Source organism: Pelodiscus sinensis, chromosome 1 (genome assembly GCF_052426305.1).
Source record: "Pelodiscus sinensis isolate ZL-2025 chromosome 1, ASM5242630v1, whole genome shotgun sequence".
NCBI lineage: Eukaryota > Metazoa > Chordata > Testudines > Trionychidae > Pelodiscus > Pelodiscus sinensis.
In genome coordinates, this window is record NC_143052.1 from 1,350,461 (window position 1) to 1,377,778 (window position 27,318).

At 60.2% G+C, this 27,318-nt stretch overlaps 1 protein-coding gene across 3 annotated transcripts in view; it reads left to right on the forward strand.

The window, feature by feature from the left end:
* SHANK3 (SH3 and multiple ankyrin repeat domains 3) overlaps positions 1-27,318 on the forward strand; it is a 780,355-nt gene that overhangs the window by 716,754 nt on the left and 36,283 nt on the right. For all 3 annotated transcript variants that reach the window (XM_075914851.2, XM_089777650.1, XM_075914857.2), the window contains 2 exons: positions 18,483-18,610; positions 20,191-20,296. In XM_075914851.2, coding sequence (XP_075770966.2) covers positions 18,483-18,610; positions 20,191-20,296 — 234 coding nt within the window. The remainder of the gene's footprint in view (positions 1-18,482; positions 18,611-20,190; positions 20,297-27,318) is intronic.

Sequence of the window (27,318 nt, forward strand, 5' to 3'; positions counted from 1 at the left end):
ACGTTGCCTGGCAGGCACAGCGGGGAGCCTGGCAGACTGGATGGTCTGTACGGTGCTCGGCCCGGCCAGGGACTGGACTCAGTGCCTCTTGGGGCGCCCCGGCCATGTGAGTCTCTGCCCCCTCGGGCTGTACCCGGCCCTCCGGCAGCGAATCACTCTGGCAGCTGAGATGGATCTGGCTCCTGGGCCTGTGTGACGGACCGGGCTGGTCTGGGCACAGTTGAGGGCGTCCGCTCAGGGCGAATTGCTCAAATCCGGGGCTCCTTACAGCCCCCAGACTGGTGACCTCTCCAAACAGGCCACAAACCAGTCCCACAGAGCGCTTCAGCTGCCTGCCTGAAGCCTCCCGAGCAAAACCCCTCCGGCACCCCAGCAATATCCGTGCCCCAGATGGCCCCGGGCCTCATACACAGGTGGGGGGTCCTAGCACCCAATCCCACCTACCCCGAACAAGTTCTGTCCGGTTCCAAGAAACCAGCCACAGATCCCTGGTCAATTTACCCTCTGGACCTTACCCACAAATCACGCTGGGCCAATCCTTTAGCATCTAACATCTAAAGGTTTATTATTACAAGAAAGAAAAGCCTGAGAGTGAGGTTGTCAAAGGATAGTACGTTACATGCATCGAATCTCCCAGTTCTTGGTGCAGGCTCTAGCAGAGATGTTACAGCTGCTGGTTTAAAAGTCCTTGTTGCACATCCTACGATCAGGATGGGTTCACAGGTCTTCCTGGCTCTTCGATCCCTGCAGTGCTGCCTCTGGGATGAAGGGCTGAGCTGAGTACCAAGATGGAGTCAGCCACATGGCATCTTTATACCTCCTTCCTGGCCTCTTCTTGGCCGCAGCAGGTCACCTGGTGTGACGGACCGGGCCGTGTCTGGGCACAGCTTAGGGCGTCCGCTCAGGGCGAATTGCTCAAATCCGGGGCTCTTTACAGTCCCCCTAACTGGCGACCTCTCCAAACAGGCCACAAACCAGTCCCACAGAGCGCTACAGCAGCCTGCCTGAAGCCTCCCGAGCAAAACCCCTCCGACACCCCAGCAATATCCGTGCCCCAGATGGCCCCGGGCCTATACACAGGTGGGGGGTCCTAGCACCCAATCCCACCTACCCCGAACAAGTTCTGTCCGGTTCCAAGAAACCAGCCACAGATCCTTGGTCAATTTACCCTCTGGATCTTACCCACAAATCACGCTGGGCCAATCCTTTAGAATCTAAAACTAAAGGTTTATTAACAGAAGAAAGAAAAGCCTGAGAGTGAGGTTATTAAAGTACAGTACGTTACATGCACCGAATCTCCCAGTTCTCGATGCAGGCTCTAGCAGAGATGTTGCAGCTGCTGGTTTAAAAGTTCTTATTGCACATCCTGAGATCAGGATGGGTTCACAGGTCTTCCGGGCTCTTCAATCCCTGCAGTGCTGCCTCTGGGATGAAGTGCTGAGCTGAGAACAAAATGGCATCGACCACATGGCCTCTTTATACTCCTTCCTGGCCTCTTCTTGTATGCAGCAAGTCACCTGGTCAGAGGCCAATCTCTATGTTTCCTGCTGGCTGCCTTCAGGTGACAAATCCCATTCTTTGGGTGTGTCCATAGCCTATTGAGAGCCATTGTTCCACAGGGCTTTGCTACTCAGCCTGTCCATAGCCATGCTTAACCACATTCCCAGAAATATTCAGCTTCCACACAGATTACAGATTCCTACCTACACACACAGACATTATACACTCACATAAATAGCGTACATAAGATTAACAAACAATAAGCTCCCATTCAATACCCCACATGGCTCCCCCCACACCAATTTCTGGGGCCAACACCCCCACCTAGGGGTGCAGCAGCGATCTGGCTGCTTCCCTCCAATTCGGTAATGTGACACCCCCAACGCAAAATTGATGCAGGAAGTGATGCCAGTAACATCACTGAGGGCATCACAGGCCTCCCCCGACAAAATGGTGGTGTGCCTCAGTTTCCTTCTTACACAGGACCTTCTGGCTGGAACCCTTTTTGTCCTGTAAGAAGTTCCAAAACCAGTTACAAGTGTTAACCACGAAATAGCAACATCACAATGTCCCCTTACATACATAATGCCCACAAAACAGATATTAGACAAGATCACAAAGAGAAAACAGTTTCTTGCCACTTTAACCAGAAAGGACACTCTCTAAATGACTTAGCCACCTGCATTCTGCTACAAAGACCTTTTACATCTGCACTTGAAAGGGAATCCTCTGAACTGTCATTCATGTTAAAATTCGACACTTACCAACAAGGACTTAACAAGTCTTTGAACTTTCTCACCCATTATCAAGACAGTTTCCCCAATTATCACCTGTAATACCATTAACTCACAAACATCCCACTCTCCCTACCTTTAATATCAGCAATTCACAGACACTTACCTTCCTTCCTCCCCCTTCCCACCCCCCGCATCCTCCTTCTGTTCTGCAATGTGATTTGTCCTTTTCATATTTGTTCATTTTTTTTAAATTGTATCCTTTGGTATATATGGTTGTGACTACTTTCTTCCACTATTTGATCTGAGGAAGTGGGTCTGGCCCACGAAAGCTCATCATCTAATAAACCATCTTGTTAGTCTTTAAAGTGCTACATTGTCCTGCATTTTGCTTCAACTACCCCAGACTAACACGGCTACATCTCTATCACCCTTACATACCGTCTGTCATTTGGTACATCTCCAGACAGATTACATGGTATTTTCATAAGCTCATGCACACTGTATACCGTTACAATTCTCTGCCACAATAATCCATTGGTTACAAGAATTAACGTCAGTAACAAGAACAATCCTATCTCAGGTGTATACTGAAATTCTCCGTCAGGCCCCTTCTCTGGCCCCACACCATTGCAGTTTTTTTCCTTCAGGTTCAACCTGCAAATCTTCTTTGTCAAAGCAAGTCCTGCCCCTCCCCCTTGTCCTCTGGGCTCCAGGCCTGAAACCTCTGGCCAGACCAAGACAATGGGCTGGCTGGGTGTGACTCCCTGGCTCACAATGGCCCTGGAATTCTCCCCCTTCCCCCACTCAGTGGGGTAACAGCAGTGAGCTGTAGACCCCCAAGTCTCTCCTCTGTCCCTCTCTAACCTCTGTTTCCACATGGAACCAGATATCAACCTCCCTGATTGAGTATGAGTGTCCACAGTGTCCAGAGATGGGAGCATAACTGCCATTTCCTGCATCCTAGGGTGAGTGACCACACAGCTGTTCTGCTCTGCATACTTAGCTACCCAGCCCTTCTCCTGAATCTGAGACACTAACTTCCCACTCTCCTCATTCACCTGGGAACAATCCTGTCCCACACACACTGACTTCCCAGCAAGCTGGTCACCCACAGTCACTGGATTAGCAGCCTGCTCCAGTTCTCTGGATGTTCCTGCCTCATCTGGAACAACCCTCAGTCCCTCCGAGACTTCTCCACCACCATCCACACTGGGTTTCCCTAAACCCAAGTCAGTGGAGTCACTGCTGACAGACAAGTTCTGTCTGTCAGGCACCAAAACAAGTGCCTCACACAAGAAGCTGCTGCCGTTTACAGGCAGAGCTTTCTCCTGAATGCCTTCTCCCAGCAAGGCCCTGTCACCTCCCTCAGTCACAGCAAACTGCTTGCTACAAGCACTGCCAGGACTCTTCTCCCTATGAGCTTCCTTAGGCAGCAGTTCACCCTTCCCTGGCTCTGCAGCAGCCTTGCCCTGCTGAGCCACAACCAACTCCTCCTGCAATTCCCTTACTCCCTGAGTCATCTCTGGCCCCTCAGGTGGATTCACTGATAATCCCCTCTCAGGCACATAGACAGACTCACAAGAGACAGGGTCAGAGGCATCTTCACTCCCTGTGCAGCTCTCTAGATGGCTGTAAACGTCCACACCATCATTAGGCACCAGAGTTAACACACCCTCATTCTCTCCTTGTGCCCGGGCTAAGGGGTCTCCCTGCTCCCACCGAGCAGCTCCCCCCTCTGCCAGCAACACAGCAGCATCAGGCACAATATCAGGGTCACCACTGTCTGGTCTCTGGGGTTCTGGTAAAACACTGACTGTCTCTACCTGAGTCACCTCATCCCTCTCCCCAGCAGACACAAACCTTGGGCCACCCCCTTCCTGGGCCTTAGCCATATCCAGACCCAACTCTGGGACAACACTGCTCTCAGCCTTCACAGGCTGTGGGGCACCTTCCTCAGACACAGGAAGAAACTCTTCCCCACACACAGCCAGACAACCAGAGACAGCTTCTCCCTTGTCCCAACACCCCTGGCTAATCTCAGGCATACAGCTAGCCACTGGGACAGCTTCCTTTACTGCCCCACTGCTACTTCCACCAGCCAAATTGCCAGCTTGCACACACTGTGCTTCACACAACTCAATTTCAGCTTGTGCAGGTTCAATTCCACAAACCTCACCAGCCACCAACTCCTCAACTAAAACTTCACTCTGGCCAGCCACTCCAGGCTGCCCCAGAGAAACATTTCCCTGATTTCTGGGCTCTTCTTGCCCTGGTTCTGATTCCAGCCTCACCTCTGAGGCATCAGATGGGCCCTCACCCACAGGCTCACTGCCCCCCTGCACAGACACACAGCTATCTGCCACAGGCACACATTTAGAGACACTTTCCCCTTGGTTACAGGGAGACTGACCAGCTCCAGGAAACTTTCCATACCCACATGCACCCCCTTCCCAAACCTCCCTGTTAGCTACAGGTAACACAAAAGGTTTGCATTCACACATGCTTTGGGGTTGGGTTCTCACATCAGCTGGGTAAAATACGTCTGCCATATCATAAGCACACTGCATACCCACAGAGTTATACATTGAACCTTCAGGAGAATACAGTCTCTCTTGTTCTTTTAGTCTCTTAAGCTGGAGGTCAAGTCTAGCATGTTCCTCCTTGGCTAGGGCCATCTTCTTTGCATGCTCTGCCATTTCCTTAAGCTGACGTCTGGCCCTTTCTGCCCTTCTCTCTGCATTCTCTGCCATTCTCTCTGCATGTTCTGCTTTTCTCATCTCAAGTTCCTGATCCATCTCCTTCTGTCTCTTAGCAATTTCTTCATCTGCCTTCTGCCTTCTTTCAGCAGCTTCCCTGGCTCGCTTCTGATCCCTTTCATTCACATCTCTGGTTAATAACAGCACTACCAGATCTAGTTTAGAGGCCCTTTTCCTAAAGGCAATGCCTCTCTCCAAGCACAAATCCTTCAGAGCACTTTTGCTCAGACTCTCATATAATTCCGGGATCATCGCAGCGGCTCTTTAATCACCCAAACTCTCAACACCAAAAATCAAATTTAGACAGCGTGGGGTCCTGATCCCAAAGCTCAATTGACCAAGATCTGTGGATCCTGCCGACTACGCCACTGTGATGGACCGGGCCGTGTCTGGGCACAGCTTAGGGCGTCCGCTCAGGACGAATTGCTCAAATCCGGGGCTCTTTACAGTCCCCCTAACTGGCGACCTCTCCAAACAGGCCACAAACCAGTCTCACAGAGCGCTTCAGCAGCCTGCCTGAAGCCTCCCGAGCAAAACCCCTCCGACACCCCAGCAATATCCGTGCCCCAGATGGCCCCGGGCCTATACACAGGTGGGGGGTCCTAGCACCCAATCCCACCTACCCCGAACAAGTTCTGTCCGGTTCCAAGAAACCAGCCACAGATCCCTGGTCAATTTACCCTCTGGATCTTACCCACAAATCACGCTGGGCCAATCCTTTAGAATCTAAAACTAAAGGTTTATTAACAGAAGAAAGAAAAGCCTGAGAGTGAGGTTATTAAAGTACAGTACGTTACATGCACCGAATCTCCCAGTTCTCGATGCAGGCTCTAGCAGAGATGTTGCAGCTGCTGGTTTAAAAGTTCTTATTGCACATCCTGAGATCAGGATGGGTTCACAGGTCTTCCGGGCTCTTCAATCCCTGCAATGCTGCCTCTGGGATGAAGTGCTGAGCTGAGAACAAAATGGCATCGACCACATGGCCTCTTTATACTCCTTCCTGGCCTCTTCTTGTATGCAGCAAGTCACCTGGTCAGAGGCCAATCTCTATGTTTCCTGCTGGCTGCCTTCAGGTGACAAATCCCATTCTTTGGGTGTGTCCATAGCCTATTGAGAGTCATTGTTCTACAGGGCTTTGCTACTCAGCCTGTCCATAGCCATGCTTAACCACATTCACAGAAATATTCAGCTTCCACACAGATTACAGATTCCTACCTACACACACAGACATTATACACTCACATAAATAGCGTACATAAGATTAACAAACAATAAGCTCCCATTCAATACCCCACATGGCTCCCCCCACACCAATTTCTGGGGCCAACACCCCCACCTAGGGGTGCAGCAGCGATCTGGCTGCTTCCCTCCAATTCAGCAACGTGACACCTGGCCAGCGGCCTATCCTGTCCCCAGCCTTGCTCCCCGGGGCAGTGCTCTGACCTAGAGGTGATACCGTGGCCAGCATGACAGGCGTTGCAAAAGGCCATGCCATGGGGTGCGGTAGCTCCCTGCTGGCACAGTCCGGAACATCGCCCGACCCACACACCCCCTGGGGCCGGGGCCTGGGCCTTTTCCACGCGCAGTGCAGGTTCTGGGCCATGGCTGCGAGCAGCTCTCAGGCAGCCGGGCAGAATAGCTCTGCTGCGAAGGCAGCCGGGCTGTCCAGGGCCCCGTGACACAGGCGCTTGCTGGGCTGTGAGGCTTTTCCAGGGTCTCTGATTTTCCCCATCTTGGCGCAAACCCAGCTGGGCTTGTCATGTGGAGCGTGGCACAATCTGCTGCCTCAGTGCTCTGTGGCCCGCGGCTGCTCTCCCTGGTTCCCCAGGACCCCCGGGGAGGCCCGTGTCCACTCCGCTCGGGCTCCCCTGGCACCGGCGCCCCAAGATTTCCATGGTGCTGTCCGAAGGGGACTGGTTCCGGCGCCCTGTGGAGCAAGGGCCACCAGGAGCTTCCGGAGGTCACCTGAACTGTGGTGCTGGCCTGCTTTGGGCAGGGGGCAGGACTCGATGGCTCCTGAGGTCTCTTCCCAGCCTTGGATTCTCGGATTCTGGCAGAGCCTCAGGCTGCCAGGTGGATGCGCTAAGTGCAGCAGCCCCTCAGGGGCCCCACGGAGGGGTGATAGCCACGTGGCCCTGCACCAGACACCCCCCTGCAGTGGGTTGAGTGTCTCCATCGCCCCCGGCCCCGCCCTCACCGGCCGAGACAGCAGCCAGCGGCGCCAGAGACGGGGCCTCCAGCATCAACGCCCGAGAACAAGGCAAAGAAGCTCCGTCTCTGGGAGCAAAATGTACTCAGCGTCCAGCCCCGGCAGAGAGCAGCCATGTGGCCTGACGTGGCCATCAGGGCCAAGCACTTGGCTTCACTGCCGGGGGCCCAGGAAGGAATTTCTGTCTAGCCTCAGCCAGGACAGAGCTGGGGCCAGGGCAGCCTCAGATGTGGCAGACCCTGCAGCCCGGCCGTGGCGCCGGCCATGTCTGCACAGGGGTGCCCCTGCTGGCAGTCCTGGGGCTGGAGCTCAGCAGTCCGTCCCGGATGCCCCTTCCCCGACCTGGCCCTGCTCTCAGGCCAGACAGGCCCAAATCACATGGCCTGACCGGCTCTAGAGCTGCCTTGTGCTCCCTGGCCCGCAAGGAAGCATTTAAGCTGTGACAGCCCCAGCCTCAGAGCCTTCCATGAGACAGGCCAGGCTGCCCGCTCTCTCCCGCCCCTAGGCAGGGAGCAAGCAGGCATTCGGAGGGCATGCATCCAGCCTGGGGCCTGGGGCCTGCTCTCCCGCTGGTCTCCCTTCCACCTGCCTGGGCGAGGTACGTGGTGCGCGGGTCCCCAGCACAGTAGCAGAGGGCTGTGTTGCCTCCAGCTATTCCTGTCCCCCCATCCCTCCAGGTCCCTCCACTGGGACCCTTCTCATGAGCCTCTGCTTGCTCAGGAGGTGCAGGGCCTCCGGGGCTGGGGGTGTGACGGGCCGGGCAGGGTCTGGGCACCTCTGAGGGCGTCTGTTCAGGGCGAATTGCTCTAAAACCAGGGCTCCTTGCAGCCCCAGACTGGAGACCTTCCTGAACAGGCCACAGACCAGGCACACCGAGCGCTCCAGCTGCCAATCCGGCCGGCAGGAACCTCAGGAGCAAAACCCCTCAGGCGCCCCAGCTCTCCCTCTGCCACCATCAGCCCCGGGCCTAACACAGGTGAGGGGTTCTAGAACCTGATCTCACCCACCCCCAACGGGTTCTCCTGGTCCCAAAGGACCAGCCACAGGCCTCCGGTCAATTTACGCTCTGGATCTTCCCCACACGATCACGCTGGGCCCGTCCTTCAGAATCCACCATCTGAAGGTTTCTTAGCAAGAGAAAGGAAAGGGGCAGAGTGCGGCTGTGAAGGCGACTCCGTCACACGCACCAGGCCCCCAGCTCTGGGCGCAGGCTCTAGCAGAGATGTTACAAACTGCCGGCTTAGCCGTCTCTGTGCCCATCCTGTGTCCGGAGGGGTCGGCCTCCTTCCCGCTCGCCGCCCCTCGCCAGGCTGCATCGGGGATCAGCAGCAGGATTGAAGGGAAGATGGAATCCGCCTCGTGGCGCTTTCCATCCAGCCCTGGCACCTCCCAAGCCGAGCGGGTCACATGGCCCAGTGACCCGTCCCTGTGTCCCCTGCCAGCAGCCATTAGATCCTGGCTGGTCTGCAGGTTTCCAGACGCATCCCTCGGGTGTGAATTGGCCTCTCAGAGAGCCACTGTCCCTGGAGCCGGGCTAGTGAGCACAGCCAGTCACTGGCCAGTTCTTCCTCAGGCCAGGCCCATGGCTCTCTCAGGCAGAGAACACGCAGCACCAGCCCCGAGCCCCGTCCATAGCCCCACAGACCTCCCACACGCACACGGGTAGCACACGGAGTCGTAGAACAGAAGCTTTCATGTGACACTTCACATGGCCCCTGTGTACAGACTTTGGGGCACCCCCCCCATGGGCACAGCCGTGATCTCTCTGCTCCCCTTAAAATCCAGTAACATGACGGAGCCATGGAGCAGGAGAGGGTTTTACTCTCCCTACGTATGGCCCCGAAGACAAGGGGGGTCCATGGTTGATCTGCGATCGTCAGAGCCTCAGCCAGTTCTCGAGACGCTGAAGTTCCATGTGGTGTCCCTGGGCCCGGGAGGCTGCCCCCGAGCTCTGCTCCCTTGCCACGTCACAATTCCGTGGGCCCGGGAGGCTGCCCCCGAGTGCTGCTCCCTCGCCACGTCACAATTCCCTGGGCCTGGGAGGCTGCCCCCGAGCTCTGCTCCCTCGCCACGTCACAATTCCCTGGGCCTGGGAGGCTGCCCCCGAGCTCTGCTCCCTCGCCACGTCACAATTCCCTGGGCCTGGGAGGCTGCCCCCGAGCTCTGCTCCCTTGCCACGTCACAATTCCCTGGGCCTGGGAGGCTGCCCCCGAGCTCTGCTCCCTTGCCACGTCACAATTCCCTGGGCCCGGGAGGCTGCCCCCGAGCTCTGCTCCCTTGCCACGTCACAATTCCCTGGGCCCGGGTGGCTGCCCCCGAGCGCTGCTCCCTCGCCACGTCACAATTCCCTGGGCCCGGGAGGCTGCCCCCGAGCTCTGCTCCCTTGCCACGTCACAATTCCCTGGGCCTGGGAGGCTGCCCCCGAGCTCTGCTCCCTTGCCACGTCACAATTCCCTGGGCCCGGGAGGCTGCCCCCGAGCTCTGCTCCCTTGCCACGTCACAATTCCCTGGGCCCGGGTGGCTGCCCCCGAGCGCTGCTCCCTCGCCACGTCACAATTCCCTGGGCCTGGGAGGCTGCCCCCGAGCTCTGCTCCCTTGCCACGTCACAATTCCCTGGGCCCGGGAGGCTGCCCCCCGAGCTCTGCTCCCTTGCCACGTCACAATTCCCTGGGCCCGGGAGGCTGCCCCCGAGCTCTGCTCCCTTGCCACGTCACAATTCCCGGGGCCCGGGAGGCTGCCCCCGAGCTCTGCTCCCTTGCCACGTCACAATTCCCTGGGCCCGGGAGGCTGCCCCCGAGCTCTGCTCCCTTGCCACGTCACAATTCCCTGGGCCCGGGAGGCTGCCCCCGAGCTCTGCTCCCTTGCCACGTCACAATTCCCTGGGCCCGGGAGGCTGCCCCCGAGCTCTGCTCCCTTGCCACGTCACAATTCCCTGGGCCCGGGAGGCTGCCCCCCGAGCGCTGCTCCCTCGCCACGTCACAATTCCCTGGGCCCGGGTGCCTGCTCCCCGAGCGCTGCTCCCTTGCCACGTCACAATTCCCTGGGCCCGGGAGGCTGCCCCCGAGCTCTGCTCCCTTGCCACGTCACAATTCCCTGGGCCCGGGAGGCTGCCCCCGAGCTCTGCTCCCTTGCCACGTCACAATTCCCTGGGCCCGGGAGGCTGCCCCCGAGCTCTGCTCCCTTGCCACGTCACAATTCCCTGGGCCCGGGAGGCTGCCCCCCGAGCGCTGCTCCCTCGCCACGTCACAATTCCCTGGGCCCGGGTGCCTGCTCCCCGAGCGCTGCTCCCTCGCCACGTCACAATTCCCTGGGCCCGGGTGCCTGCTCCCCGAGCGCTGCTCCCTCGCCACGTCACAATTCCCTGGGCCCAGGAGGCTGCCCCCGAGCGCTGCTCCCTTGCCACGTCACAATTCCCTGGGCCCGGGAGGCTGCCCCCCGAGCGCTGCTCCCTCGCCACGTCACAATTCCCTGGGCCCGGGAGGTTGCCCCCCGAGCGCTGCTCCCTTGCCACGTCACAATTCCCTGGGCCCGGGAGGCTGCCCCCCGAGCTCTGCTCCCTTGCCACGTCACAATTCCCTGGGCCCGGGAGGCTGCCCCCCGAGCTCTGCTCCCTTGCCACGTCACAATTCCCTGGGCCCGGGAGGCTGCCCCCGAGCTCTGCTCCCTCGCCACGTCACAATTCCCTGGGCCCGGGAGGTTGCCCCCCGAGCGCTGCTCCCTCGCCCCGTCACAATTCCCTGAGGGTATGTCTACACTACCCTCCTAGTCCGAACTACCTAGTTCGAGCCCCGTGTAGCCGCGCTACACGGGGTTCGAACCAGCAGGGTTTTAAAAATGGCGGCTCCCCGCTTATGCAAATGAAGCCCGGGAAATTCAAATCCTGGGCTTCATTTGCAAGTGCGGTATGCCTACATTACCCTCCTAGTTCGAACTAGCGGGGTAGTGTAGACATACCCTGGGCCCGGGTGGCTGCCCCCCGAGCGCTGCTCCCTTGCCACGTCAGAATTCCTTGGGCCCGGGTGGCTCCTGCAGTTCCCAGCTGGACCCCCACTCCGTGGTGCGTGTGCGAGGACTTTCGGCGGCCGCCAGGGATCTAGCTTGCCCAGACCGTGGAGACAGGCTCCTTGAGGGCCCTCCCTGGATCCCAGCTCGGCACAGCGTGGAGACCGCAAGCCGCCGGCCAAGCTCTGGGCCCGTTGCAGCGGATCCTGGCCCAAGGAGAGCGCTTACCGGCGCCGCACTCCGCTCCCACTGCTGCCAGGGCCCGGTTCAGGCAGTGTGAGATCTGGTTTCTAGCCTGGGCGCGGGCTTGTACCTTGTCCGACATGCAGAGCTCGGGCTGTGGCTGGCGTCCGTCTGCTCCCTGCCCGCTCGTCGTGCCCCCTCTGACTGCTCACCCCTGCGGGGGCGGCCTGGCGCGATTCTGGGGTTGGCGGCTGTGCCCATGTGAGCCCGCAGCCAGAGGTCTCCCTGCTTTCAGATGTGTCTGGCTGGGTTGGGGGGCGCGTCTCAGTGAATCGCAGCCCCAGGGCTGAGGGGCGTGGAAGGAGCTTGCATTGCCAACGGCAGAGAGCTGAGCCGCCGCCTGGCTTGTGGTGTCTTCCCCCACTGTCAGCGTCCTGCACCAGCAGGCCGGGGAGCTCAGCAGTCGGCCCTCGGGGGAGGCCTTTAGTGCAATCCACGGAGAGGCCTCAGATCCGCCCCCCTTCCCAGGCCTCTCAGCATAAGTGGTCCCTTCATTTCGGGGGGCTGCCCGAGTGGGACTGACAACACAAAGCGTCACAGTGTTGTACATGCCAAGGCCTTGGCCACGGCTCGCTGGGACGCTTTGCTCTGGGTTTGCTCAGGAGACCCAATGCTTGCCTTCCCGCCGAGCCCACTCGTCAGCCACACCCTCGCGGAGGTCGAGGGGCAAGGCGGGGCCGTACCTATCGCCCAGGATGGCCTCACCAGCGCTGCTTCGGCAGGCTTGTGAACCGGGCTGCGCGGCTCCCTGGCAACCGCCCGGCCATCTCTCGTCTCCTGCGCCCAACCCGCTCCTCTCCCAGCCGCCCGGCCGCCTCTCGTCTCCTGCCCTCATCCCGCTCCTCTCCCACCTCTGATCCACCCGGCCGTCTCTCGTCTCCTGCGCCCAACCCGCTTCTCTCCCAGCCACCCGGCCGCCTCTCGTCTCCTGCCCTCATCCCGCTCCTCTCCCAGCCGCCCGGCCGCCTCTCATCTCCTGCCCTCATCCCGCTCCTCTCCCACCTCTGATCCACCCAGCCGCCTCTCGCCTCCTGCACCCAACCCGCTCCTCCCCCAGCCGCCCGGCCGCCTCTCGTCTCCTGCCCTCATCCCGCTCCTCTCCCACCTCTGATCCACCCGGCCGTCTCTCGTCTCCTGCACCCAACCCGCTCCTCTCCCAGCCGCCCGGCCGCCTCTCGTCTCCTGCCCTCATCCCGCTCCTCTCCCACCTCTGATCCACCCGGCCGTCTCTCGTCTCCTGCGCCCAACCCGCTCCTCTCCCAGCCGCCCGGCCGCCTCTCGTCTCCTGCCCTCATCCCGCTCCTCTCCCAGCCGCCCGGCCGCCTCTCATCTCCTGCCCTCATCCCGCTCCTCTCCCAGCCGCCCGGCCGCCTCTCATCTCCTGCCCTCATCCCGCTCCTCTCCCACCTCTGATCCACCCAGCCGCCTCTCGCCTCCTGCACCCAACCCGCTCCTCTCCCAGCCGCCCGGCCGCCTCTCGTCTCCTGCCCTCATCCCGCTCCTCTCCCACCTCTGATCCACCCAGCCGCCTCTCGTCTCCTGCGCCCAACCCACTCCTCTCCCAGCCGCCCGGCCGCCTCTCGCCTCCTGCACCCAACCCGCTCCTCTCCCAGCCGCCTGGCCGCCTCTCATCTCCTGCCCTCATCCCGCTCCTCTCCCACCTCTGATCCACCCGGCCGCCTCTCGTCTCCTGCGCCCAACCCACTCCTCTCCCAGCCGCCCGGCCGCCTCTCGCCTCCTGCACCCAACCCGCTCCTCTCCCAGCCGCCTGGCCGCCTCTCATCTCCTGCCCTCATCCCGCTCCTCTCCCACCTCTGATCCACCCGGCCGCCTCTCGTCTCCTGCGCCCAACCCGCTCCTCTCCCAGCCGCCCGGCCGCCTCTCGTCTCCTGCCCTCATCCCGCTCCTCTCCCACCTCTGATCCACCCGGCCGTCTCTCGTCTCCTGCGCCCAACCCGCTCCTCTCCCAGCCGCCCGGCCGCCTCTCGTCTCCTGCCCTCATCCCGCTCCTCTCCCACCTCTGATCCACCCGGCCGTCTCTCGTCTCCTGCGCCCAACCCGCTCCTCTCCCAGCCGCCCGGCCGCCTCTCGTCTCCTGCCCTCATCCCGCTCCTCTCCCACCTCTGATCCACCCGGCCGCCTCTCGTCTCCTGCCCTCATCCCGCTCCTCTCCCACCTCTGATCCACCCGGCCGTCTCTCGTCTCCTGCGCCCAACCCGCTCCTCTCCCAGCCGCCCGGCCGCCTCTCGTCTCCTGCGCCCAACCCGCTCCTCTCCCAGCCGCCCGGCCGCCTCTCATCTCCTGCCCTCATCCCGCTCCTCTCCCAGCCGCCCGGCCGCCTCTCATCTCCTGCCCTCATCCCGCTCCTCTCCCACCTCTGATCCACCCAGCCGCCTCTTGCCTCCTGCACCCAACCCGCTCCTCTCCCAGCCGCCCGGCCGCCTCTCGTCTCCTGCCCTCATCCCGCTCCTCTCCCACCTCTGATCCACCCAGCCGCCTCTCGTCTCCTGCGCCCAACCCGCTCCTCTCCCAGCCGCCCGACCGCCTCTCGTCTCCTGCCCTCATCCCGCTCCTCTCCCAGCCGCCCGGCCGCCTCTCATCTCCTGCCCTCATCCCGCTCCTCTCCCACCTCTGATCCACCCAGCCGCCTCTCGCCTCCTGCACCCAACCCGCTCCTCTCCCAGCCGCCCGGCCGCCTCTCGTCTCCTGCCCTCATCCCGCTCCTCTCCCAGCCGCCCGGCCGCCTCTCATCTCCTGCCCTCATCCCGCTCCTCTCCCAGCCGCCCGGCCGCCTCTCATCTCCTGCCCTCATCCCGCTCCTCTCCCACCTCTGATCCACCCAGCCGCCTCTCGCCTCCTGCACCCAACCCGCTCCTCTCCCAGCCGCCCGGCCGCCTCTCGTCTCCTGCCCTCATCCCGCTCCTCTCCCACCTCTGATCCACCCAGCCGCCTCTCGCCTCCTGCACCCAACCCGCTCCTCTCCCAGCCGCCCGGCCGCCTCTCGTCTCCTGCCCTCATCCCGCTCCTCTCCCAGCCGCCTGGCCGCCTCTCATCTCCTGCCCTCATCCCGCTCCTCTCCCACCTCTGATCCACCCGGCCGCCTCTCGTCTCCTGCCCTCATCCCGCTCCTCTCCCAGCCACCCGGCCGCCTCTCGTCTCCTGCCCTCATCCCGCTCCTCTCCCAGCCGCCCGGCCGCCTCTCGTCTCCTGCGCCCAACCCGCTCCTCTCCCAGCCGCCCGGCCGCCTCTCGTCTCCTGCCCTCATCCCGCTCCTCTCCCACCTCTGATCCACCCGGCCGCCTCTCGCCTCCTGCGCCCATCCTGCTCCTCTCCCAGCCGCCCGGCCGCTTCTCGTCTCCTGCGCCCAACCCGCTCCTCTCCCAGCCGCCCGGCCGCCTCTCGTCTCCTGCCCTCATCCCGCTCCTCTCCCACCTCTGATCCACCCGGCCACCTCTCACCTCCTGCGCCCATCCCGCTCCTCTCCCAGCCGCCCGGCCGCTTCTCGTCTCCTGCGCCCAACCCGCTCCTCCCCCAGCCGCCCGGCCGCCTCTCGTCTCCTGCCCTCAGCCCGCTCCTCTCCCACCTCTGATCCACCCAGCCGCCTCTCGTCTCCTGCACCCAACCCGCTCCTCTCCCAGCCGCCCGGCCGCCTCTCGTCTCCTGCCCTCATCCCGCTCCTCTCCCACCTCTGATCCACCCGGCCGCCTCTCGTCTCCTGTGCCCACCCCCTGCCTCTCCCACCTCCGATCCGTCCGTCCGCCTCTCGTTTCCTGTGCCCACCCTGTGCCTCTCCCACCTCCGATCCGCCCAGCCGCCTCTTGTCTCCTGCCCCTAACCTGCACCTCTCCCACCTCCCATCTGCCTGGCCGCCTCTCGTGTCCTGCCCCTAACCTGCACCTCTCCCACCTCCCTGCTGCCATGCCGCCCCTCGTCTCCTGTGCCCACCCCGTGCCTCTCCCACCTCCGATCCACCCGTCTGCCTCTCGTCTCCTGCCCCTAACCTGCGCCTCTCCCACCTCCAATCTGCCCAGCCGCCTCTCGCCTCCTGCCCCTAACCTGCGCCTCTCCCACCTCCAATCTGCCCAGCCGCCTCTCGCCTCCTGCCCCTAACCTGCGCCTCTCCCACCTCCGATCCGCCCGGCTGCCTCTCATCTCCTGCCCCTAACCTGCGTCTCTTCCACCTCCCTGCTGCCAGGCCGCCCCTTGTCTTCTGCGCCCAACTCACGCCTCTCCCACCTCCCCGCCGCCCGACCACGTCTCCTCTCCTGCGCCCAACCCGCTCCTCTCCCAGCCGCCCAACCCGCCTCTCGTCTCCTGCCCCCATCCCGCTCCCCTCCCACCTCTGATCCACCCAGCCAGCTCTCGTCTCCTGTGCCCACCCCGTGCCTCTCCCACCTCCGATCCGCCCGGCCGCCTCTCGTCTCCTGTGCCCACCCCGTGCCTCTCCCACCTCCGATCCGCCCGGCCGCCTCTCATCTCCTGCCCCTAACCTGCACCTCTCCCACCTCCGATCCGCCCGGCCGCCTCTCGTCTCCTGCCCCTAACCTGCGCCTCTCCCACCTCTGATCCGCCCGGCCGCCTCTCGTCTCCTGCCCCTAACCTGCGCCTCTCCCACCTCCGATCCGCCTGGTCGCCTCTCGTCTCCTGCCCCTAACCTGCGCCTCTCCCACCTCCGATCCACCTGGCCGCCTCTCATCTCCTGCGCCTAACCTGCGCCTCTCCCACCTCCCTGCTGCCAGGCCGCCCCTCATCTCCTGCGCCCAACCCGCTCCTCTCCCAGCCGCCCAACCTGCCTCTCATCTCCTGCCCCCATCCCGCTCCTCTCCCACCTCTGATCCACCCAGCCACCTCTCGTCTCCTGCACTCAACCTGCGCCTCTCCCACCTCCCCGAAGCCGGGCCACCTCGTCTCCTGCGCCCACCCCGTGCCTCTCCCATCTCCGAGCCACCCGGCCGCCTCTCGTCTCCTGCGCTCAACCCGCTCCTCTTCCACCACCCGGCCGCTTCTTGTCTCCTGCACCCAACCCGCTCCTCTCCCATCTCGCAGCATAGATGCTGCCTGGCTGAATCCGGGGGGACAAGCCTGCGCTAGTCAGGTACAGCAGGGTCTGCCGAAGCAACTTACCTGGCAAAATGGAAGCATTTCTTTGACCAGGCCTAGAGTGGAACGTCCCCAGCCCAGTTGTCTCTGCAGCCCCACCCTGGATAACCAGCTTCAGTTAAAGCACCAAGGTCTTGCCTTCTCCTTGATGAGCACACAGCCAACTTGTGGAACTCCTTGCCAGAGGACATTGTAAAGACCAGAACTTTAACAGAGTTCAAAAAAGGACTAGATAGATTCAAGGAGGTGAGGTCCATCAATACTTATTAGCCAGGACGGATTGGGGTGCCCCTAGTCTCGGTTTGTCAGAGGCCTGAAATGGGCGATGGGGAGGAATCACGTGAGGATTCCCTGTTGTCTTCACTCCCTCTGGGGCACCTGGCACTGGCCACTGTGAGCAGACAGGACATTGGGCTGGATGGGCCTTTGCGCTGACCCAGGGTGGCCGCTCTGACGTAGGGCACATCCAAGAGACCTAGCTGCGTTCCACCCGCGCCTACAGGGCAAATCGCTGTTCTCACATGAGATGTCGGCCAGGTTCCTGAGAGGCCTGCAAAGACTCTTTCCACCAGCCTGGTCCCCATTTCCCCAGTGGGACCATAACCTGGTCCCCTTTGAGCCGATGGCTTCTTGTTCCCTTTCCCGTGTTCCTGGCAGCGTGTGCCTCAGAGAGCCGTCTGGGACAGGAAAGCCGTCCCTCCAGCCTCTGCGCAGCATTCTGCAAACTCTGTCAGCCCCCTGCCCACGGCGGGGTCCCACCCCCCTGGCAGCTGGCATCTTCTGCCCGGCACTTGACCCCAGAGCAGAGGTGGCTGCACGTGCTACATGCCAGCTGTGCCCCAGCTTCCCACATGGATCTCACCAAGCCCTTGTGCGGACTGACCCTGCGGCTCAGCGCCACAGCTGACCGGAGGAGGGGCCTCGCAGAGGGTCTCCGATTGGCTCACCACCTGCCTCCCTTCCTGTTGTGGGCTGGCACGGAGAGCGGGGGCTGTCTCCACTCGGGCGCAGGCGCCCTGCAGAGCCACAGCATGGCCTCTGGTGCGTCCCTCCATGCGCACTGCAGCATCGGCCAGCAAGCCCAAGGTGAGTCTGGAGTCAGCAGAGCTGTCGGGCGCCGCGGCGACGTGCTCCCCTCTCCCCATGTTGCAGCGTGGGGTTCCTCTGCAACCGACCGGCGCTCGAAGAGACGAGACGGTCCCTTTCTCCGAGACGTGCTCCTGCGACCCACCGCCAAGCCCCCTGCCCACATCCCAGCAAGGCAGAACTAAGGGGGAGGGAGCCGGTGGTGTCCCTTAGGCTGGTGCTTAGCAAATCACACCAGAGGGGCCCAGAGCCGGTCCCCTGCGGACCCACTGAGGGCAAACCTTCCGGCACCGTCACGCGTGGTGCGCACACCTGCAGTGGATGCGCACGGGCGGCCACCGTGCTGTCTGCCTAGGCCCTGCAGCCCTGGCCTTCAAAAGGCTGCAGGTTACCAAGTGCTGCAGCTGGGCTCCCCTGCCTTGGGGGGAGCAGCCAGACCCACACGCAGCAGCCAGGCAGGACGGAGCTAGACAGTCCCTGCTGGCCGCGCCGCCTGGCCCGTCACTCGTGTACGATCTAACGAACGTCCTCGCAGCTCAGGGGTGCCCGCCCCTTGGCGCTTCCCAGAGCTGCCTGGCGCCGCGTGCGCTTGGCCTTGGAAGGGCTGGGGGCCCGTGGGGCAGGATGAGCCCGGCCTGCGAGCAATGGGGGCAAACGGCTTGGAGAACAGGGAGGGGAGAGGGAGGGGGCTCATGAGGGTTGCAGGACTTAGTGCAGAGGAGCAGCCTGACCAGCAGCTGCCACGAACTCAGTCTCGCCCGACCCAGGTGCAGAGTCGCCCCTCACCCCACCCCGAGGCTGAGTGCGACCCCAGCCGCGCTAACTGGCTTGGCTCTGTCTGATTTCCAGAGAAACTGGACGAGATCCTAGCGGCGGCGGAGCCCTCGCTCAGAGCAGACATTGTGGAAGCGGACTCCAGGGCAGCCACTGTGAAGCAGCGACCCACAAGCCGGCGCATCACACCCGCGGAGATCAGTGTGAGCCAGGCGAGCGGCTGGGCTGGCGCGGGAGGGGAGGCCTGCGTCCTAGCTGCCAGTGCGGACACAGCCTGCCACGGCAGACGGAGCTGTGGAGCGCCAGCCAGCGGGGGATGTGGGAGCAGAGCAGGGAGGCTGGGAGGACGTGGGTGAGCACAGTGCCTGGAAGGAGGCCGGAGAAGTGGCAGGAGAGAGGGGATGGGAAATAGGGCACAGAGATCACTGGGGGGCATGAGATAGAGATGGGAGGACTCCGAGAGAGCTGGGCCGGGAGAGCTGGGCTGGGAGAGAGGGACGGGAGAGAGGGACGGGAGAGAGGGTCGGGTCCTGGAGTAGAGAGGCGGGACTAGAGAGGTGGCAGTGGGATGGGGGAGAGGAGGGGAGAACATGGAGGTAGCGGGGGGGTGGAGGAGGGGGCAGGGCTATGGGGCAGAGGAGCACAGGGGGGGGTCAGGAGTGGGGCAGTGGAGGGGAGAACGGGGAGGGGACGGAGGGCGGACGAGCGAGGGGAGAGCAGGGAGGGGACGGGGGACGGACGAGCGAGGGGAGAGCAGGGAGGGGACGGGGGACGGACGAGCGAGGGGAGAGCAGGGAGGGGACGGGGGACGGACGAGCGAGGGGTGAGCAGGGAGGGGACGGGGGACGGACGAGCGAGGGGAGAGCAGGGAGGGGACGGGGGACGGACGAGCGAGGGGAGAGCAGGGAGGGGACGGGGGACGGACGAGCGAGGGGAGAGCAGGGAGGGGACGGGGGACGGACGAGCGAGGGGAGAGCAGGGAGGGGACGGGGGACGGACGAGCGAGGGGAGAGCAGGGAGGGGACGGGGGACGGACGAGCGAGGGGAGAACAGGGAGGCGGCAGGGGACGGCGTGGCCGGCGGTGTCGGGAAAGCCAGTGGGCAGTGCCGGCTGTGGCGGGGTGCAGGGTGGGGCCGTGCAGGGATGGGGAAGGCCGAGCTCAGGTCAGTCCGGAGCGAGCGCTGAGGCCTGCGGGCGTGTCAGGGCCCTGGGCTGTGGGAGGACGGGGAGGAGACGTGGCGCTGGAGGCGGGAGGACGCGGCTCCGGGAGGTGTGGCAGGAACAGGCAGGGGGGCGCGTGGCGGCCGAGGCGGTTTGAGGCAGAAGGTCTCAGTGTCCGGGCGGTGAGCGGCCGTGGCGCCGTGTGCAGAGCTTCCCTGCCGGGCAGGGCCAGGCGGGGGCTGCCGTAGCTCGCGGGAGGGAGCAGTGAACGGGGAGGGGGAGCTGGAGGCCAGGGGCTCTGCGGTGGGCCCAGGAGCAGGGTCGGGGTGGAGCTCTGGGGTGGGGGAAGGGAGGCCCCGTGGCGGAGGCGCGCTCGGTACATTTGCTCTGACGCTGCACGTGGGGTTGATCCCTTCCCCTCCAGGGGCTGCCGCCTGCTCCCGGCCAAGTCAGCGAGGCCTTGGTGTTGGCCCCAGGGGGCCCGCGTCTGCCGACACTGTCCTGGTAGCCAGTGCCCGGCGGTCCCCAGCTGTCGTGCAGGGCAGTCCCCCAGCGCTGCAGGCTGGCGCCCCCGCGGGGCGTTCGGGGAGCCGGAGCGACGCTCGTCTCTTTCTCTCCTAGTCGCTGTTCGAACGCCAGGGAATGGCAGCTCACTCGGGAGTTCCCCCGGGGGCCGAGAAGCCCCACGTGTCCCTGCGCAAAGGAATCCCCCGCACAAAATCCGTAGGTAAGAACACGGGGGATGCGCTGCTCTCGGGGAGCCGGCCTGACACCAGAGCCCTGCTGCGCCTGGTGCCCTCAGGCGTGGGCCCTGCGGCGCGTTGGCCGCCTGAGGCTGCCTTTGTGGCCGAGACCGGGTGACTCCGGGGCCTCCCGAGCGCTGGAGGGGCTCTCCCGGGTTCGCTGTGTACTGGCACCTGGGCCCCACACTCACCCTGGCCCACAATGCAGACAGAGCCCGGCTCCGGTGGGGGGCGACTCGGGCGCTGCGTGAGCCGGGGGCGGCGGGCCAGGGCCAGGTCTGCTCCGGACGCTTCCTGTGTAATTATGAAGATGCTTGTTTCATTTCTGTGCTCAAAGCGCCGTTTCAGGGACCTGGGAGCAGCTGGGTTTGGAGTGGGGGAGGGGCTGTTTGATAAGAGAGAGCTTGAAGGGGAAGGGGGCAGGAAAGAGGGAGGAGAATAGGGGTCGATCCCTGCCACGGTCCAGGGGGATTAGCCTGCATCCCTGCCTAGGGATGGAGGAAGGTCGGCCTGTCGCCCGCTCTCCGTGTTACATCTCTGCTTGCAAGCTGCTGACAGCAAGCGTGGTGGCAGCAGTGGGACCCAGTGAGTCTGCGGAACCTCGGCCGAGAAGGGAGGCTGGTGGCCGGCGAAGCGTGGGTTCGCAGCGCTCCCGGCGTCCCATGGAGACCAGCTACACAGCAAAGAAGTCGGGGGTGATCCTGCCTGGCGCGCAGCGTGGCCGCCCCACCGGCCGGGAGACGCTACAGGGCAGCCTGGTGGAGGCAGGAACTCACGTGCAGACGGCTGGCCGGACCGTCCCGCTGAGTCCCGGGTACCGCCGGGGGGGCTCCTCTTTCCCAGGAACCAGCTCCGCAGCGAGACCATCGGTCGTTGTGTTTCCGACCCGCGTGGCCTGTGAATTGGAGCAACGAGAGTGGCCCGCTTGGAGACTGAGTCATTGTGGGTCACAGCCAGGCTATCGCAAGAAGCGAACTCTGCTTCTCCAGGCCCCGAACTGCAACGAAATCCCAAAGAAGCTCGTGAGCGTGCCGCTGAGGGACAAGGCGACGCTGGTAACTGGTGACTGAGGGCGAAGGAGAAGCAGCAAAGAGAAGTCTCAGTTGGCTTCCATGAAAGCTTTACCAGGCAAGAGTCTACAACTGCTTGGCTTGCCCAGCACTGGAAGGAAATGACTAAACAGGGAACTTGCAAGTCAGTCGTGGAGCTGAGTGCAACAGTCACAAAGAGTTCCAGAGCTACTTGTGACTGCGCAACAGTAACATGGAAATCAGAGTTTGTTTCATGAGAACATCAGAGTGGCCAGACGGGGTCAGACCAACGGTCCATCCGGCCCAGGGTCCTGTCTGCCCCCGTGGCCAATGCCGGGTGCCCCGGAGGGAGGGATCACAACAGGGAATCATCATATGATCCCTCCCCTGTCACCCACCTCCAGACACACAGAGGCTAGGGACACCGTCCCTACCCAGCCTGGCTCATAGACATTGATGGACCTAACCTCCATGAATCTATTCAGCTCTTTTTGAACCCTGTTAAAGTTCTAGCCTTCACCACCTCCTCCGGCGAGGAGTTCCACAGCTGACTGTGCGCTGAGTGAAGAAAAACTTCCTTTTTAAACCTGCTACCCATTAGTTTCATTTGATGGCCCCTAGTTCTTATATTGTGGGAACAAGTAAATCACTTTTCCTTATTCACTTTCTCCACACCACTCATGATATTATCGACCTCTAACCCATCCCCCGCTTGGTCTCCTCTTTTCTAAGCTGAAAAGCCCTAGTCTTTTTAATCTCGCTTCATATGGGACCTGTTCCAAATCCCTCATCGATTTGTTGCCCTTTTCTGAACTTTTTCCAATGCCAGTATCTCTTTTTTGAGATGAGGTGACCACATTTGTACACAGCATTCAAGATGTGGGTGTCCCATGGTTTTATATAGAGGCAAGAAGATATTTTCAGTCTTATTCTCTAGCCTTTTTTAATGATTCCTAACATCCTGTTTGCTTTTTTGACTGCTGCTGCACACTGCTGTGATGGACCGGGACGTGTCTGGGCACAGCTGAGGGCGTCCACTCAGGGCGAATTGCTCAAATCTGGGGCTCCTTACAGCCCCCAGATTGGTGACCTTTCCAAACAGGCCACAAACCAGTCTCACAGAGCGCTTCAGCTGCCTGCCTGAAGCCTCACGAGCAAAACCCTCCCACACCCCAGCAATATCCGTGCCCCAGCTGGCCCTGGGCCTCATGCACAGGTGGGGGGTCCTAGCACCCAATCCCACCTACCCCGAACAAGTTCTGTCCGGTTCCAATTAACCAGCCACAGATCCCTGGTCAATGTACCCTCCGGACCTTACCCACAAATCACGCTGGGCCAATCCTTTAGAATCTAACATCTAAAGGTTTATTATTACAAGAAAGAAAAGCCTGAGAGTGAGTTTGCTAAAGGATAGTACATTACATGCACCGAATCTCCCAGTTCTCGATGAAGGCTCTAGCAGAGATGTTACAGCTGCTGCTTAAAAGTCCTTGTTGTGCATCCTAACATCAGGATGGATTCACAGGTCTTTCCGGCTCTTCCATCCCTGCACTGCTGCCTCTGGGATGAAGTGCTGAACTGAGAACCAAGATGGAGTCCCCCACATGGCCTATTTATCCCTCCTTCCTGATCTCTTCTTGGCTGCAGCAGGTCACCTGGCCAGCGGCCTATCCCTGTTCCCTGCTGGCAGCCCTCAGGTGTTGGTCACCATTCCCGAGGTGTGTCCTTGGCCCATTGAGAACCATTGTCCCACAGGGCCTCGCTAATTAGCATGTCCATAGGCTGGGCTCTGCCCACTGCTCTACCACATGCAGGGAAATATTCAGTATCCATACAAAGTACAGGCAGTCCCCGGGTTACGTACAAGATAGAGACTGTAGGTTTGTACTTACTTAAGTCGAACTGGTGTCGAGATTCAGCCGCTGCTGAAATTGACCAGCGGCTAACTACAGGAAGCCCCAGGCAGAGTTTCTCTGCCCCGGGGTTCCTGGAATCAGCTGCTGATCAGTTTCAACAGCTGCTGAATCTGGAGGCCTGGGACAGAGCAGCTGGGGCGCTGCCAGGTAGGTCCCCGCAGCGCCAAGGTAGCTGCGGGGACCAACCCGGCAGCACCCCAGGTGCTCTACCCCAGGTGTCCCCAAGTCAGCTGCTGCTGAAACTGATCAGCAGCTGATTCCAGGAAGCCTGGGGCAGAGCTGCTGGTCTGTTTCAGCAGAGGCTGACTTGGGGACGCCTGGGGCAGAGCAGCTGGGGTGCTGCCGGGTTGGTCCAGTAGCGCCAAGAAGCGGCGCTGCGGGACCAACCGGCAGCGCCCCAGCTGCTCTACCACAGGCGTCCGCGAGAAAAGCCTGGTCTGCTGGGGGGGGGGGGGCGCACTAGCTACCCCCCCAGCAGACCATGGAAACGCGGGCGGCGGGACCGAGACGCGCCGTGGTCCCACTGCCTGGGTCCTCCGCGGCTTTGCTCCGCGTCCCACTGCCCAGGTCCTCCGCAGCTTTCCTCCAGGCCCCCCCTCAGCAAACCAGGGAGACGCGGAGCAAAGCCTCGGAGGACCCGAGCGGCGGGAACGCCCAGATGCGCCGCGGTCCCGCCTGTGTCCTCTGCGGCTTTGCTCCGCGTCTCCCTGGTCTGCTGGGGGGGCCCCCCTCCAGCAGACCAGGGAGACGCGGAGCAGCTTTTCTCGCCCCGGAGGACGCGGGCAGCGGGACGTCGGCGCGTCTGGGCGGTCCCGCCGCCCACGTCCTCCAGGGCAAGAAAAGCCCCGTTCGTAAGTACGGATCCGACATAAGTCGAATCCGCATAACTCGGGGACTGCCTGTACATGCTTATAATTTCACACACAGGCCTTATACAATCATATGTACAGCGTACACGGGATTAGCAGACAGTAAGCTTCTGTTCAACATCTCACATGGCCCCGTTTTATACCATTTTTGGGACCAACATCCCCCCATGGGTGCAGCAGTGATCTGGCTGCTGCCCTCAAAATCCAGTAACGTGACAGCGCAGATGTTTTCAGAGAACTAGCCACGATGACTCCCAAGATCTCATTCCTGACTAGTTGTAGCTAAATTAGTCCCCATCATATTGTACGTATCGTTGCGATTATTCTTTCCAATGGGCATTACTTAACATTTATCCACATTACATTTCATTTGCCATTTTGTTGCCCAATCACTTAGTTTGGTGAGATCTTTTTGAAGCTCTTCACAGTCTGCTTTGGTCTTAACTATCTTGAGCGGTTTGGTATCATTCCTACTTGTCCCATGAGGACTTGCTTTACTTAAGAGCCTTTGGTGAGGGACATTGTCAGAGGCTTTCTAAGTACACTGTATCTTCCTTGGCCACATGTTTGTTGACCCCCTCAAAGAACTCTAGGGCTGTGTTTAGACTGGCAAGTTTTTCCGCAAAATCAGCTGCTTTTGCGGAAAAACTTGCCAGCTGTCTACACTGGCCGCTTGAATTTCCGCAAGAACACTGACGATCTCCTGTAAGAAATCAGTGCTTCTTGCGGAAATACTGTGCTGCTCATGTTTGGGCAAAAGCCCTCTTGTGCAAATCATTTGCGCAAGAGGGCCAGTGTAGACAGCACAGGACTGTTTTGCGCAAAAAAGCCCTGATGGCTAAAATGGTGATCGGGGCTTTTTTGCGGAAAAGCGTCTAGATTGACACGGACGCTTTTCCGCAAAAAGTGCTTTTGTCCGGGCCAATCTAGACGCGCTTTTCCGAAAATGCTTTTAACAGAAAACTTTTCCGTTAAAAGCATTTCCGGAAAATCCTGCCAGTCTAGACGCAGCCTAGCAGATTAGTGAGGCAGGATTTCCCTTTACAGAAACCATGTTGACTTCCCCCCAGCAAATTATGTTCATCCACATGTCTGACCGTTTTATTCTTTACTATCATTTCAACTAATTTGCCCGGTACTGACATTAGACTTACTGGTCTGTAATTGCCAGGATCACCTCTAGAGCCCTTTTAAATATTGGTGTCACGTTAGCTACCTTCCATTTATTAGGTACGGAAGCCGATTTAAAGGAAAGGTTACAAACCACAGTTAATAGTTCCTCTATTTCACATTTGAGTTCCTTCAGAACTTTTGGGTGATGCCATCTGGTCCCAGTGACTTGTCACTGCTAGTTTATCAGTTTGTTCCAAAACCTCCTCTAATGACACCCCAGTTTAGGACAATTCCTCAGATTTGCCACCTAAAAAGAATGGCTCAGATTTGGGGATCTCCCCAATATCCTCAGCTGTGAAGACTGAACCAAAGAATTCACTTAGCTTCTCCACTACGACTTTATCATCCTTCAGGGCTCCTTTAGCATCTCCATTGTCCAAGGGCCCCACTGGTTGTGTCGCCGGCTTCCTGCTTCTGATGGACTTTAAAACATTTTGCTGTTACTTTTTGAGTTTTTGGCTAGTGGTTCTTCAAACTCCTTTGTGGCTTTTCTTATTATATTTTTACACTTAATTTGACAGCGTTTATGCTCCTTTCTAGTTTCCTCGCTAGGATTTGACTTCCACTTTTTAAAAGATGTCTTGTTATCTCTCACTGCTTCTTTTACCTGCTTGTTAGCCCTGGTGGCTTTTTTTTAATTCTCTTCCTGTGTTTTTTATTTTGGGGTAGACATGTAAGTTGGGCCTCTATTATGGTGTTTCCATGCAACTTGCAGAGAGTTTACTTTTGTAAATTTACCTTTTCATTTCTGTTTAACTAACTTCCTCATTTTTGCGTAGCTCCCCTTTCTGAAATGAAATGCCAGTGTTGGGCTGCTGAGGGGTTTTTCCCACTACAGAAATGCTAAATTTTTTTACATTATGGTCACTATTCCCAAGCGGTCCAGTTATAGTTACCTCTTGAACCAGACCCTGTGCTCCACTGAGGACTAAATCGAGAATTGCCTCTCCCCTTGTGGGTTCCAGAACTAGCTACTCCCAGAAGCAGTCATTTCCGGTATCAAGAAATGTTGTCTCTGCATCCCGTCCGGAGGTGACGTGTGCCCAGTCAACATGGGGATACTTGAACCCCCCACTATTACTGAGTTCTTTATTTTATAGCCTCTCTAATCTCCCTTAGCATTTCATAGCCACTATCACTGTCCTGATCAGGTGGTCGATAATAGAGCCCTACTGCTCTGTTCTTATTGTTGGAGCATGGAATTACTACCCATAGAGATTCTAGGAAACATTTTGGCTCATTTAAGATTTTTACTTCATTTCATAGACATGAAATAACCCCACACAGCAATGCCTCGGGGGGACTGTGTATATACGAGCTGGTTTCACACGGTCCCCCGGAGACAGGCTGCGAAGCGGTGTGAAAATCCCAGTGATCAGATGTCTGCAGACAGGGTGCAACAGTTATCTAGATCTTTGTTGAGGTGTGTCATGGGCTGGGATGCGATAAGGAAATCATTGATATTATGTTAATGTCGAGTCTCAAGAGCCACCAGACCCACATGTTAAAAGCACCATTAGCCCTGAGAGGACGTACAGGCTGAACGTGAAAGGATGGAAATAAGATATTGGAAGCAAATACTGGCAGCAGCCGGCGGGATTAAGAGCACGAGCCCCATACCGGACTAAGCAAGCCAGGGCCTGACAGATGCCAGAGACTGGATCAGCCAGAGGAGAGGAGGCCACAGCAGGCAAGAGTGCAGGCCGAGAAGTGGGACTGGCAGGACTTAAAGGAGGTGCCAGACTCTGTGTCATCAGCGCTCCTGTTGGTAGGTGGATCTTCCCACCGCTTCCTTTCCGGGTGCTTCCCTGCCCGAGGACAGGAAGGTGTCATGCCTCAGCTCTGGACGGGGCGGGGCGGGATGGACGCACTTGCTGATTGGCTGATTTAGGTACAAAAATCAGCATGCCCCTGAGAAACTGCCCGGCCCTGCTTTGTGCCAATGACAATGTGGAGAGAAACATACACCTGAGCCAGCGGAGTCGGAGCAAAGGTCCAACCAGTCCGGGGTCCTGTC